Genomic DNA, 13,369 nt, shown 5'->3' with positions numbered 1-13,369 from the left:
GGTTCAAATACAGAAAAATGCTGGAAATCCTAAGAATTTGTGGGACCTGAAGGATTTTTCTGAAGAACAGCAGGCAGTTTAACTGTTCAGGACAAACAAGCAACTCATGAACAACTATCACTAAACAAAAAAAAAAAAAAAACACAGATGAGGATTATTCAGGTAACAGCACAGTATTAAGAATCAATGGGATGTAAACTTTTGAACAGGGTCATTTTTTAAATTCAACTATTATTTTCTTTTGTGGAATATACATCTTTTATGTGAAATATCTTATTCAGGTCAGTACTAAATAAATACAATTCAGTTTGCGTGGTCCCTCTTATTTTTGTAAAATAATTAACATTTTGCAGATTCTGAATGGGGGATGTAAACTTTTGACCTCAACTGTACATTATTTATTGGTATTTAAAAAAATAATTATTAGTTAACCAGGCCAGAATTTTAATATCAATGCATCAATGCATCAATGCAATCATCAATGCAAGTTTTTGGCACTTGACAGTCGATTCTCCTTCTGCATTCCACAAGGAAAATAAAAGACAGAATTTTTGAGTGAACTGTCCCTTCAAGCATTCGCTCTCAGACCTCAATCACACACACACAGGTAGCAACGTGCATACAGGAACCATTTTCTCTCAATTTTCCCCTCTCTTTATTTCCTCTCATAGTAATGACTCCTTCAGCGTCTTCACTCCCATCCTCTTGACAGCCCTCCCTCTTTTTGTGTTCTCGCATTCTTTCCTGTAATTATTTTCTGCAAACTCTGTCAAAACATGCACTTGCTCCCTGATCCCAAAAATATATGTTTTGTTGTTGCTTTTCTCTCTAAGTGTGACATCTTGGTGACAGCCTGTCAGCATGTGTACATCTACCCACATCAATTCCATTCCTCATTCATACATCAATCTCCATCTCTTCCTCTCCCGTTCTCTCGCAGCGCCTCTCTACATGCCATTAAAACCTGCAATGATATTCCCTGCAGTGTCGCACCAGTGTTCTATATTCAGTGGTTTTTCACCCATAATCCCACAGGACGACCTAAACCCAGAGCGATTGTACCCGTTTCCCAATGCTCTGCTGTTGCCACCAGCCTGTGATATTTCCAGCTCAACTGTCTATCAATGAGGCTGCTAATACACTATATTTGGGAATTTATCTCTAGAGAATAATAGTCTGCCTGGAATCTGGTGGTTCTTAGTCTTGTTAAGCCAGATCAGTGTAAAGGTCTACACTGCATCTTATTTTGTCCAAGTGCTGGCCACTTCACCAGAAAGAGGTCACCTGACCTATACAGTATGTATCCACTGTTTTCTTCCCCTTTTGTAAATTTTATGGGTCTGGGTTCTGGCTTTTTAGCTATACAAAACGGCTCGTTTTGCTGCTTGATATTGCAGATTGATGTGTCTTACCATTTTATTTTATTGTATTGTTTTATTGAGGTCAGAAGTTTACATCCCTCTTTCAGAATCTGCAAATATTAATTATTTTACCAAAATAAGAGGGATCATACAAAATGCATGTTATTGTTTATTTAGTACTAACCTGAATAAGATATTTGACATAAATTTTTACAAATAGTCCACAAGAGAAAATAATAGTTGAATTTATAAAAATTACTCGGTTCATCAAGTCCCCTTGATTCTTAATATGGTGTTCTTTTGAAGGTTTAAATGCTAACTGATGCTTCGGTAGGAAAAACCAAGCCGGGGGATGAAAACTTTTAGAATTTGAGGATCAGGGTAAATTTAACTTGTTTTGTCTTCTGGGAAACATGCAAATATTTAGACAAAATAAGAAAAATGTACACATCTCCATTCTGTTCAAAAGTTTTCACCCCCCGGCTCTTAATGCATCATTTTTTCCTCCTGGAGCATCAGTAAGCATTTGAACCTTCTGTAATACTTGCGTATGAGTCCCTCAGTTGTCCTCAGGGTGAAAAGATGGATCCCAAAATCATACAGTCATTGTTGGAAAGGGTTCGGTTCAATTTCACAAAAATGCTATTATTTTCTCTTGTGGACTATATGTAAACATATTTTATTCAGGTCAGTACTAAATAAACAATAGCATGCATTTTATATGATCCCTCTTATTTTGGTAAAATAATGAACATTTTGAAGATTCTGAAAGGGGGATGTAAACTTTTGACCTCAACTGTAATTATGAGCACACTGGTTTGTAGTGATAACAGTTTTACCATTTACTGCATGTTGTTTTCTTCTCGTTATTTCCCTACAGCAGCAAATGAATTGGAAGTCTCACCCATAGGCTTACTTTCATGTTAAAGAAAAAGGTTGATAGACTGAACTGCAGTGTAGGTATATTTAAATATATCATGCTTGTGTGCTATTAAACGTTTCCAACAATATCTTTCAAAGATTAATCCCTTGAAAACTTTGGCAAATCCTGTGGCTGGTTCTTTTACAGAAGAGTGCACATTAGAAGCCTGAAAGCTTGCAAACACAACTTTTTCTCAGTAGAAGAGTGATAAAAACCAGTGCACCCTGACTCCTGGAAACTGGAAGCCAGCCAATCAGAAAGAAGCTAGTGATTTCAGCCAGTCCTTGCCATTTTTGTGCGCAATATGCATCGTGGGTGGTTCTTTTCTCGTTTCTCGACTGCTCCCGAGAACTAGATTTGTCAGCGCTTGCTTCTAAAGATTGTGACCCACCTGTTAGAGGGTGTGGAGAAGACGGCGAGAATGATATCTCTGCCATGCATGTGGATGATGGGACTGGTGGAATGCAGGAGGTTGAAGTAGAAGTGTGAGTCTCCCGGGATGGAGCAGTTCAGACGGGCTTTCAGGAATGAAGTCCATTGCTTTTCCAGCACTCGCTGGGAACCGCCTTGATCGGCTTTGCAGACGCGTGCCACGCGAGACACAACCACCTAAGGTCAGAGAAAATGAATTTAACTGAGACATTAATTATGAATTTTAAGCATTTCGATAATACGCACATCAAACAGTACCGAATCCTTTCCAAAAAAGCCCCAAATCTTTTAATCCTTGTGGATTTTAAGCAGATTTTAGAGAGTAGCTAGTCTGTGCAAAATGGGTAAGCTAATATAAATTCATTCATGAAAATGTCAGCATTCCCTAAAACGGGTTCGCCTAGCGATTTCAGAAGAGCTGAATGCAAAGCACAGTGGGTTTTTTGTTCTCCTCGAGGTCCAGCGGTGTAAAATGCTTGCGCAAGCACAATTCTGTTCTCGCAGAAGTCTTGCATTGCTAATTCTCACATAAAAGGAACCCTTGTTATTCTGTCGATGCGTTTTTCTCAGTTTTCAGTAAATGATATGACGGATGGTATTTCAGTTGCCCTGAAAAACAACAACAGAAAAAAAAAAACTTCTGTGCGCCTAAATTACACTCTAGCTTTAAAGGCCATGATTATTAAATTAAACATTCAGCACAAAAACAGGGAAAAGGTCATAGCGCTGTCTGACTGGAAATACAGTAGTTAGTATTGACATTTGAATAATATTGCCAGACTGGACATACGGTAACACAATTTCAGATTACTCCCACCACTTGTTCCTGATCTATCCACCGCTGATCTCCCACAGGAAGATTTTACTCCTATTGTCTCATTCGTAGCTCAGGAATTCTATATTTATATTCATCCATTTGGCAGATACCAAGGTATACATTTTATTATTTCCCAGGGAATCAAATCCATAATCTTGGTGTTATTAGCATCAGGAGACATCAAAATAGACACAAATGAGACAATAGTTGACATACAGTAAGAGTATAAATCTACATAATTCAAGGTTTTCTCAATGTCATTGAACCACACTGGTTTCCCCAAAGCACTTTTGTGCAGTAAAAAAAAGTTCCACGGAGTTTTTGTTGGAGTTTTTTCATAGAGCCATATATATACCCATAAAGAACCTCTATTCCCATAAAAAGAATAAAGCTGCCTTCTAAGTGCAGAATGACATTTCTTCTGAAAATGAGACACATGTGAAAATATTGGGGCCTTTTCCTCATGATGAAAACCTGAGAATCAAGAGACTTATACCATCCTCTCACCTTCTCCAGGTAGTTGAACTCCATGGCCATCTCTCTGAAAAAGAAGTAGACATGTGGCCCCCATTCCACAGCACTTACAAAGTATGGCTCTGAAACAGACAAATCAGAAGCAAAGCATTAGTACTTCCTACAGCTTCTTCAGATCATATGATTTTCAGAAGAGCTGATTTTACTGAACTACAGGATACTATCCAATAGAATCATTATCTAGTCAACGGACACACAAAGCAAAAGAAAGGAGAAAGTGAGGGCGGTTTGGGACAGGAAGTGACCCAGGACAGCAGGAGGGAGAGAGCACAAGAGTTTGAGTCAGGACACAGATGTGCTTTCTGCTGCATCAGTGAGAGATCACATCAGAGCACAGACCACGGGAGCAAAGGAAGATAGGAAGAAGGGGCGCAGTTTGACATCAGGTTGGCTGCTGACTCAGATGCGGATCCTCAGAAAGCCTTATCGACCCTGACACTAATGCTCTATTTCAAAACCTATCCCAAAATGCATTGTGACAACCTCACTGAAAAGTAAATCCAAGATGGAGGAGGAAGCGATAGAAATGAGTATATGTTTTGTTTATATTTATTGAAATACTATTGTTACAATTAGTTAAAATTATTATCCCACAGGATAATACAGTTGAAGTCAAAAGTTTACATACACCTTCAGAATCATTTTTCCTGCTGAACCATATTTCTGTAATGGTTGCATATGAGTCCCTCAGTTGTTCTCAGTGTGAAAAGATGAATCTCAAAATCATACAGTCATTGTTGGAAAGGGTTCAAATACACAAAAATTCTAAAAACAGAAGAATTTGTGGGACCTGATGGATTTTTCTGAAGAACAGCAGGCAGATTAACTGTTCAGGACAAACATGTTCATGAATAACCATCACTAAACAAAAAAACACAGCTGTGGATCATTCAGGTAACAACATTGTATTAAAAATCAAGTGTATGTAAACTTTTGAACAAGGTAATTTTTATATTTTTTAAAAATGTAAACATCTTTTATGTCAATTATCTATTCAGGTCAGTACTAAATAAAAAATAACATGCATTTTGTACGATCCCTCTTATTTTGATAAAACAATTAGCACTTTACAGATTCTGCAAGGTGTATGTAAACTTTTGACTTCAACTGTATATCCCCCAGCACTATTAAGAGGTTCAGTTAAGATGCTCCCTTGGTAGGCAGTTAACTGTTTAGACCACATGTAAAAAGGCAGCTCACTAGGTTTTCTAGCACTAAAGTCATGTGAGTGTAAACAAATGCTTTTTAACAATGGACATGGCACACAATAATACACTTAACTCTCTCACACACGCATTTTACATACACAAATAACATTAATATTACATTCACATGCTGACTCTGCATGGCTTCCTCTTTCTGTCAACTAACGTTTGACGTCTTCATTACCTCGAAACCATTTGGAGTCGTGTTTCACCGTTCGCAGAGCAGGATTGTCCCCCAGACTCCTGTAGATCACAGCATCGATGGCTAGAAAATCAGTCACTGTGGCAGTAAAAAGATTCCTCTCTGGAAAAAGAAAACAGCACAAACTCTATATAATATGTACAGATAATTTAATATGATATATAATTTAATTATATACATGTATATAACCGAATAAAGACCCCTTTTCCATTTCACATCTACTCCCCTTTGTGTAGGTGAGTATATGTTTTCACTTTCATACATCAGAGTTATGGACATTAGTTGGTAAATTGGTTAAAACAACAGTTATTTTTAGCTGTTTGCCGCCTCTGATGGATGGGCACTGCCTTACGAACAAAAAATATGATCTCAATATACTTTTGTTGGGGTAATGCATCTTCATATATTAAAAAAATATTTCATTTCCTTTAGGTACGTCCAGGCAGGAAGCAGTCAAGCCGTAATGCTGTGCAGGGAACATGCTGGACAGCATGTGTGCATGATTAGAGTGAGAGATACACATAAATATTGTTCAGCGACTGGCACGTAATTAAGTTAAAGAATAACAACAGGGACATCAGCCGTTCCGCACTGCTGTATATCTATATTTAGTCCTGTAATATGCAGGGACAGTTTGCAGTTGTGTTCAATGGAAAAAAGAAAGATGGTGGAGTCTCACCTGCAAATAGGGCCACGTTGGCATGTTTGGGGTCATATGGGCATCTAGCCATACCACTGACAGTTTCCCCCACCATCTCAAGAGTGTCTCCCTGCACACACATGCACATAGAGAAAAAAACATTCAATTATTAAAGAAAAATGCAATTAGCAAAAATCATAATAATAAATGTTTTTCTTTCAAATGTGCTGTTTGCTGATACATACGCAGAGGGAGAAAATATATGAGAGGCATCGGAATAACAGAAGCGAGCTAAAACACATGCTCAAATTTTATTTCAAAAACATCCACAGGCGATTTATAGCACAATTACAGTTCAAGCTGAAAATTATTCTCAGGCCATTAAAACTAACTATAAATAAACCTGTGCACTCTCCATCTTTCTGTCTCTAGAGAGCCTCTTAAACTCTTGACAGGTGTAATGTTGCATTACAGGGGTGCGCTAATTCTTTTCATTTGCTCAGATCTGCAATAGCGTGTTCCAGACCTGACAGCTTGAGTTTTGTTCATGTCCTCAAGACTTTTTCGTACACAAACTTTTATCTTTCTAATTCCCTTGATGCGAATAGAGGCAGGTGCTTGTCAAGAGTAGGGAAGCACAGATGTCTCTTATGAAATTTTTATTCTGCCGTTTTATTATAATGTCTGTAATTTAGCTCCTATAAACTGTTTCAGTGGCAAAATTGAAATCACTTGGTTAACTAATTTCATACGAAAACATTCAGCAAGGCTGCATTTATCTTATAAAAGTAAAAACAGTAACATTGCGAAAGCTGTTTTCTAATTTAATATATTTTAAAATGTAATTTATTCCTGTGATGGCAAAGCTGAATTATCAGCTGCAATTACTCCAGTCTTCAGTGCCACATGTTCCTTCAGATGATCATGATCCATCATTCGAATTTCGTATTATTATTAATGGTACGCTAAAAATATGGTGAAAGAATGATATAATATGATATTAAATATAAAAATATATACAAATTAAAGTACACTATTATGTTTGCTAAACATATGGTGTAAATAACTATTTTTATCTATTATATTTATTATATATTATACTATTAAATATAAAAATATTATAAAAATTTTTAAAGTATATTATATAAAAATTAAAGTTCATTATATTGTATGTGCGCAAAAATATGTATAAAATAATAAAAAAAATTGTATAAAAAGTAAAGTTATATAATATGTGTGCTAAAAATATGGTGAAAATAATAATTACATTATAGTATATCATATCATATCGTATTGTATTATATTGTAAAAAAAACATATAAAACTAAAAGTATAATGTATTGTATGTGTGCTAAAATATGGTGAAAATAATTATATTATATTATATTTTATGCATGCTAACAATATGGTGAACAAATTATATATTACTATTAAATACACAAATATGGCGAAAATAATAATTAAATTATAGTATGTCATATCGTATTGTATTAATTGTATAAAAATTTAAGAATATTGTATTGTATGTGCCCTAAAATATTATGTTATATTATATTATATTATAAAAAAAGTCACTATTAAAGTATATTATATAAAAATGTGTGCACTAAAATATGGTTAAAACATTACAATTATATATTATATAGTATATTATATTGTATTGTATTATATTGTAAAAAATCGTATAAAAATGTAAATGTAAATGTATGTGTGCTAAAATAATTATATTATATTGTGTGTGCAAAAAATCTTCATAGACTTCATGCTTTTGAACAGTAGTACATACAGTATATACATTCTCTCATATTATATTTTATAATATTGTATATTATAACATTAAATGTAAATATCCAAGTATATTCTATAAAAATTAAAGTACATTATATTGAATGTGCACTTAAGTACATTTTTCAACCTGAAAGAGTCATGCTGCAATCCGGCAGAGCGGATGATTACTAATTATGTGTTTTTCTTCTTCATCCAGCAGGTATATCATTAGTGTGATTGGTTCAGAAGGAATGGATCAGATATGCGAGGCAGGCACAGCGGTGCTCAGGTGCAGCATTTACGAATGCGGTATTCAAGTTGATGCCGCAGGTGGACTAACAACTAAGACCCTCCATTAATGTGACTCACGTACACTGGGGGCGACAGAGTCACTGGCCAGATGGATGGAAGGCAACACACACACAAACACACTCGCACTCAGAGTCTCGGATTCAAACAACGTGCCCGTTGAGTGGCATTACCATTCTTTTCGAATAAACAACCACGCATGGAAAAACCACATCTAGACTGATTAATGACAGCTCTCTTGCTCTTGAGGTCATCAGAAACAGCTTGGTGCTTCTGGGCATATTGACGGCCAGGCAGGTGGAAAAACAGAGTATAAACAAACGGCGGGGGAGATTCTTTCTGCTCGGGGGTTTAGAACAGACTCCCGTCCGGGTCAGAAATGCGCGGTGACCCAATGAAGCCAGAGTCATTTAGAACGAAGCTGCAAGCAGTGCTCAGAAATGTACTGCAAAGTTTTGAAGCGAAAAAGCAGCTAGGGAGAATGAAATAAAATATGTGTGAGAAATGTAATGGGCTGAGGAGAATAAATAAAGTATGAAAAAAAGTAATGAGAAAATACAGACCCCAAAAACATCGGGGAAATGAAAGACTAGAGGGTGTGGAGACTTTCCTGAAATAATGTGTTTTTGTGCATGTGTTATGCAAGTGTGTTTCAAGTATTCAGGACTCACTGTATAATTGGCACATAACGGATTGAAGGCGTTGGTTCCGCAGATAAACAATCCGCCCTGGCGGCTGAGCAGAACCTTCATGTAGTTACGGCACTCGTCCTAGAAAAAACAAAACATATCATGAGAAGAAGAAGAAAGTCATTTGTCTGCTAAATCAAACTCTCATGAACGAATTCCCTCTTAGAATGACATCAGATTTCTCAGCACTTTCAATTTTATTCTGAGGATTGTTTGCATCTGTACAAACAATTCACTTGGCAAACCAGAGGCACGCCACAGTGAGTCATTCGGCTAAACCTCAGTTCAATTGAACGCACATGTTTGAGCCCTGCACCTGTGAAGGGCTTTAAGAGATGTGAAATAGAGACGGCTTATGTCATGCCCCCCACGTGCCGCCCCCCCGCCAGCGTTCCTCCGCGTGTGCCCGCCAGTGTGGCACCATTTGATGGGCAGCAACCTGTGGGCAACGGAGCTACATGATCACAGCAATCTGTTATCGGATGAAGAGGGAGAGAGAGAGTGAGGACGTGTGGAAGGAGCCTGAGGGGGAGAAGTGGGAGTGAGTGTTATTCCAGATGCTCAGGTCCTCAACAGGGTTCTTGTTTTTCAGCCGAGAGGTGAGGAGAGAGAGAAAAGTTTTGCGAGAGAAATTATTACTGCTTAATCGCTTATTTACTTACTTAATTGGTTAATTAAATTATTTAAATTATATTAATAAATGTTTCTAATTTTACACTTTACTCCTTTAAGTTAATCAAAAATATGAAATTTTATTTAATGGCTTGTTTTTTCTTGTTATTTGCTATTTTTATTTATTATTTATTTTAAAAGGCGACACAGAATGAAAATCAGCCATTTTATGTGTTTACACTACCAGTCTTGAACTTGAAGTCTCTTCTGCTCACCAAGCCTGCATTTATTTGATTTTAAAATATTTTTACTATTTAAAATAACTGTTTCATATTTGAATCCTTTTTATATAATTTATTCCTGTGATCAAACCTAATTTTTTAGCATTATTACTCAAGTCTTTACTGGACATGATCCTTCAGAAATTATTCTAATATGCTGATTTGCTGTTCAGAAACATTTATTATTATTATTAAAAAACAGTTGGGGGGGGGGGGATCTAGGATGCTTTATATTGTTTAAAAGTGATGATAAAGACATTTGTAATATTACAAAAGATTTCTATTTCAGATAAATGTTCTTCTGAACTTTCTATTCAAAGTAACCTAATTTTTTTGTACTGTTTTCAACATAATAATAATATTAAAAAACTATTTTTTTAACAGCAAATCAGACTATTAGAATGATTTCTGAAGGATCATGTGACTGGATTAATGATGCTAAAAATTCAGCTTTGAAATCACAGGAATAAATGAAATTCTAAAATATATTCAAATAGAAAACAGTTATTTTATATAGTTAAAAGATTCCAAATTTTACTCTTTTGCTGTACTTTGAATCATATAAATGCAGGCTTGGTGAGCAGAAGAGACTTCTTTAAAAAAATCTTACTGTTCACAAACTTTTGACTGGCAGTGTAAGTGCTATAATCGGGTCGTCACGGGAAATGCAAAAAAAGACAACCCAGTACCTTTGTTTTTTGCTAACTGTTCTATCATTGGCTGCACAGATGAGCACAAAACACTATTTAGAGTCCCAGCCTCAGAGAAGACAAGAGAGCAGTGGATTTATTGATGAACTTACTGTATATAATGCGATTACATAACCGACTGTTTTTGTAACTCATTTTTGTTTTTAACATAAACTTGAGTGTATTTTAAGCACAATAAGACATGAAAGAAAACTTACAGTAGTTTAGTGCACATTTTTCGGATGTGTGCGCTCAGAAAACCATATATCAGAAGTTTAAACTGATATGGCTTTAAAATGCATGATTTCAGGGCGATAGACATGATAATCAAAAGCAAACATGTTTTTAGCAGAGTATTTGAGCTACGAGCTGTAAAGGCACAGTTTTATTCTGGAAAAGGAGGCGGGGAGCAGCAGCTCATTTGCATTTAAAGAGACATGCACGAAAACAGCGTGTTTCTGCTTCCACTCAAAATAAGCGTTTTTAAAATTATATAAAAAATTATCAGTGGTGTATTTTGAGTTGAAACTTCCCAGACACATTCTGAAGACACCTGAGACCTATATTACATATTGGCGCAAAAGGTCTACTTTTCTTACTGCTTCAGCTTCATAATGTACAGTCCTTGTTGTGCAACTACAGAATAAGAATGAGTGAGAGGTGAGAGATAAAGAATATGGAATCTCCTAAAATTGTGACTGGTGATAGATCATGAGCTAACAGCATAACAACTGATAACGGCGCATTAAATCACCTATATGTGTCAGCCAACAATGCATTGCTATGAGCGTGGCTGGCCTGTTTATGAGTGTCTCTGTAAGACAGATGCTTTTCTTATCGTATCGGGATTGTGTGTAGGTGGCGGGGGTGTTGTGATGCAGATGTATCCTGTGTGTGTGTGTATTTGCGTGTTTGAATCTCTGTTGGAGCCCGGTGCACATAAACCCCATAACTCTACTCATAAAACTGATTCGGCAATTCCTTCAAGAGTCCAAACACTTGGCACCGTTCCTGGTCTGCTAAGCGATAAAGCACATCCCCCGGATAAACAACATCGGCCTTCTTATCCTCCTCCAGCCCTTCAATCGTCATCACCTGTTCTTTCCATTTTTGTCCCCTCATTTCATATTTTCAAAGAGGCCTGATTCATTTACACACTATTCATTAGTCCATTAGGGGTTCTCTCTAGTGCTAGATGTCCTCTGTATCATCAACTGCCCTCTGTTTGGTGTTTCACAATGGCCTTCTCTTTCTTCATCCCTTTATTTTTCCTCACCTGCAACCAGTCCAATTATCCCTTTATCCTTCCCTCTGTGTCCTTTTATAACCCACCCTTTCCACTCACATAGCATTTCTCTTCCAGACTGTTCTTGTCTCTGCTTTTTCAATATTTAGTAATTTATTAGCATGACTGTAGCCAAAGCATCAACACGCACATAAACACAAAAACAGTGACAGGATAAAAAAGATAAATACTAGAAACAGTAATAAAACTCTGTACAATAAAATAAAATAAAATAAAATAAAATAAAATAAAATAATTTTTTTTTGGCAAAGCATAGATACAAATGCACACAAATATTGATATTTTACAAAAAGAACCAGAGTAAATATACAGTAAAAAAAATAACCACAAAAATAAAATAAAATAAAATAAAATTACTGTTGCTGTGATTGGTATATTTACTGTATACATATACTGTAAAAATAATATAAAACAAAATAAAATATATAATTGTTGGCAAACCATCCGTGTAAATAAAATAAGAATCAGTAATTGTGATATCTGTATTTGTGAAAAAATAACCATGTAAAATATACAATATAAATTACAGTGTTTATAAGTGTGCAGCTCAAAAATAAATTTTGCTGCAACAAAATGCATAGCTGTCCTCCTGAGTAACACATGTATTTGTGACCCTGGACCACAAAACCAGTCAAAAGCCTCAATTTTATTGAGATATATACATCATCTGAAATCTGAAAGCTGAATAATCTTTCCATTGATGTATGGTTTGTTAGGATAGGACAACATTTGGCTGAGATACAACTATTTTAAAATCAGGAATCTGAGTGTGCCAAAAAAAGAAGAAGAGAAAATCGCCTTTAAAGTTGTCCAAATGAAGTTCTTAGCAATGCATATTACTTATCAAAAAATAAGTTTTGATATATTTAATATATTTACAGGAGAAATGTAAAATCCTTATGATTTTTGGCATAAAAGAAAAATTGATAATTTTGACCTATACAATGCATTTTTGATCATTGCTACAAATATATCCATGCTACTGACTGGTCCAGGGTCACATTTTGTCTTTTCTGCTAAGCTGGAATAACAGTATGAGGTTTGAGAGGTTTTTAGTATTTCTGTAAACTTGTCACAGTGAAGGTCATTGTCTCCATTTCAAATCGAGTTTTATTTGTACAATTCCTTGAAAAATGTCTGTACCGGTACGCCATATTTATTCAGCTTGCAGAGCCTTCAATATCACTGCAAATTCTCACTGCTGGTGTCAAGTACTCAATTATTTATACCGGGTCCCAGATAAGTTTACCACCTAAGCTTGTGTGTGAGAGAGCCTCAGTCAAAGGGCGTTGCCTTCTGGCAGAGGTTTTCTCAAACAGATGCTGAGCTGAACAAGTGAACTCCTCCCTGGCCTCTCTCTTTCTCTCTGGTGTATCTCCAGACATGACATCCACACCAACACCACATCTGCACACACTACTCCCAACATTCCTAGATCACTGATATCTTTATATCAAAACATTTCTTCAAAATGCAGTCCCACAATAACACCATAAACCATCCACAGACCCAAAAGTGCCTTATAACATGTCCAAAACCACATGTCAACTCGAGATAAAAGCATGCAACAAGTGATAAAAGCGTAAAAACATTTTCAGCTGCC

The 13,369-nt window shown here is 36.0% G+C and overlaps 1 protein-coding gene across 1 annotated transcript in view; it reads right to left on the bottom strand.

The window, feature by feature from the left end:
- Window positions 1-13,369, bottom strand: part of sema6bb (sema domain, transmembrane domain (TM), and cytoplasmic domain, (semaphorin) 6Bb) — a 167,226-nt gene that overhangs the window by 40,723 nt on the left and 113,134 nt on the right. Inside the window, exons 6-10 of the mRNA XM_073819067.1 lie at window positions 8,861-8,959; window positions 6,153-6,243; window positions 5,456-5,575; window positions 4,040-4,128; window positions 2,675-2,892 (exon numbers count right to left, since the gene is read on the bottom strand). Of these exons, the coding sequence (XP_073675168.1) occupies window positions 2,675-2,892; window positions 4,040-4,128; window positions 5,456-5,575; window positions 6,153-6,243; window positions 8,861-8,959 (617 nt within the window). The remainder of the gene's footprint in view (window positions 1-2,674; window positions 2,893-4,039; window positions 4,129-5,455; window positions 5,576-6,152; window positions 6,244-8,860; window positions 8,960-13,369) is intronic.

This window comes from Garra rufa, chromosome 15, assembly GCF_049309525.1.
Source record: "Garra rufa chromosome 15, GarRuf1.0, whole genome shotgun sequence".
Lineage (NCBI taxonomy): Eukaryota > Metazoa > Chordata > Actinopteri > Cypriniformes > Cyprinidae > Garra > Garra rufa.
Note: the sequence above shows the minus strand (reverse complement) of the source record. Positions and strands in the feature narration are given on the sequence as shown.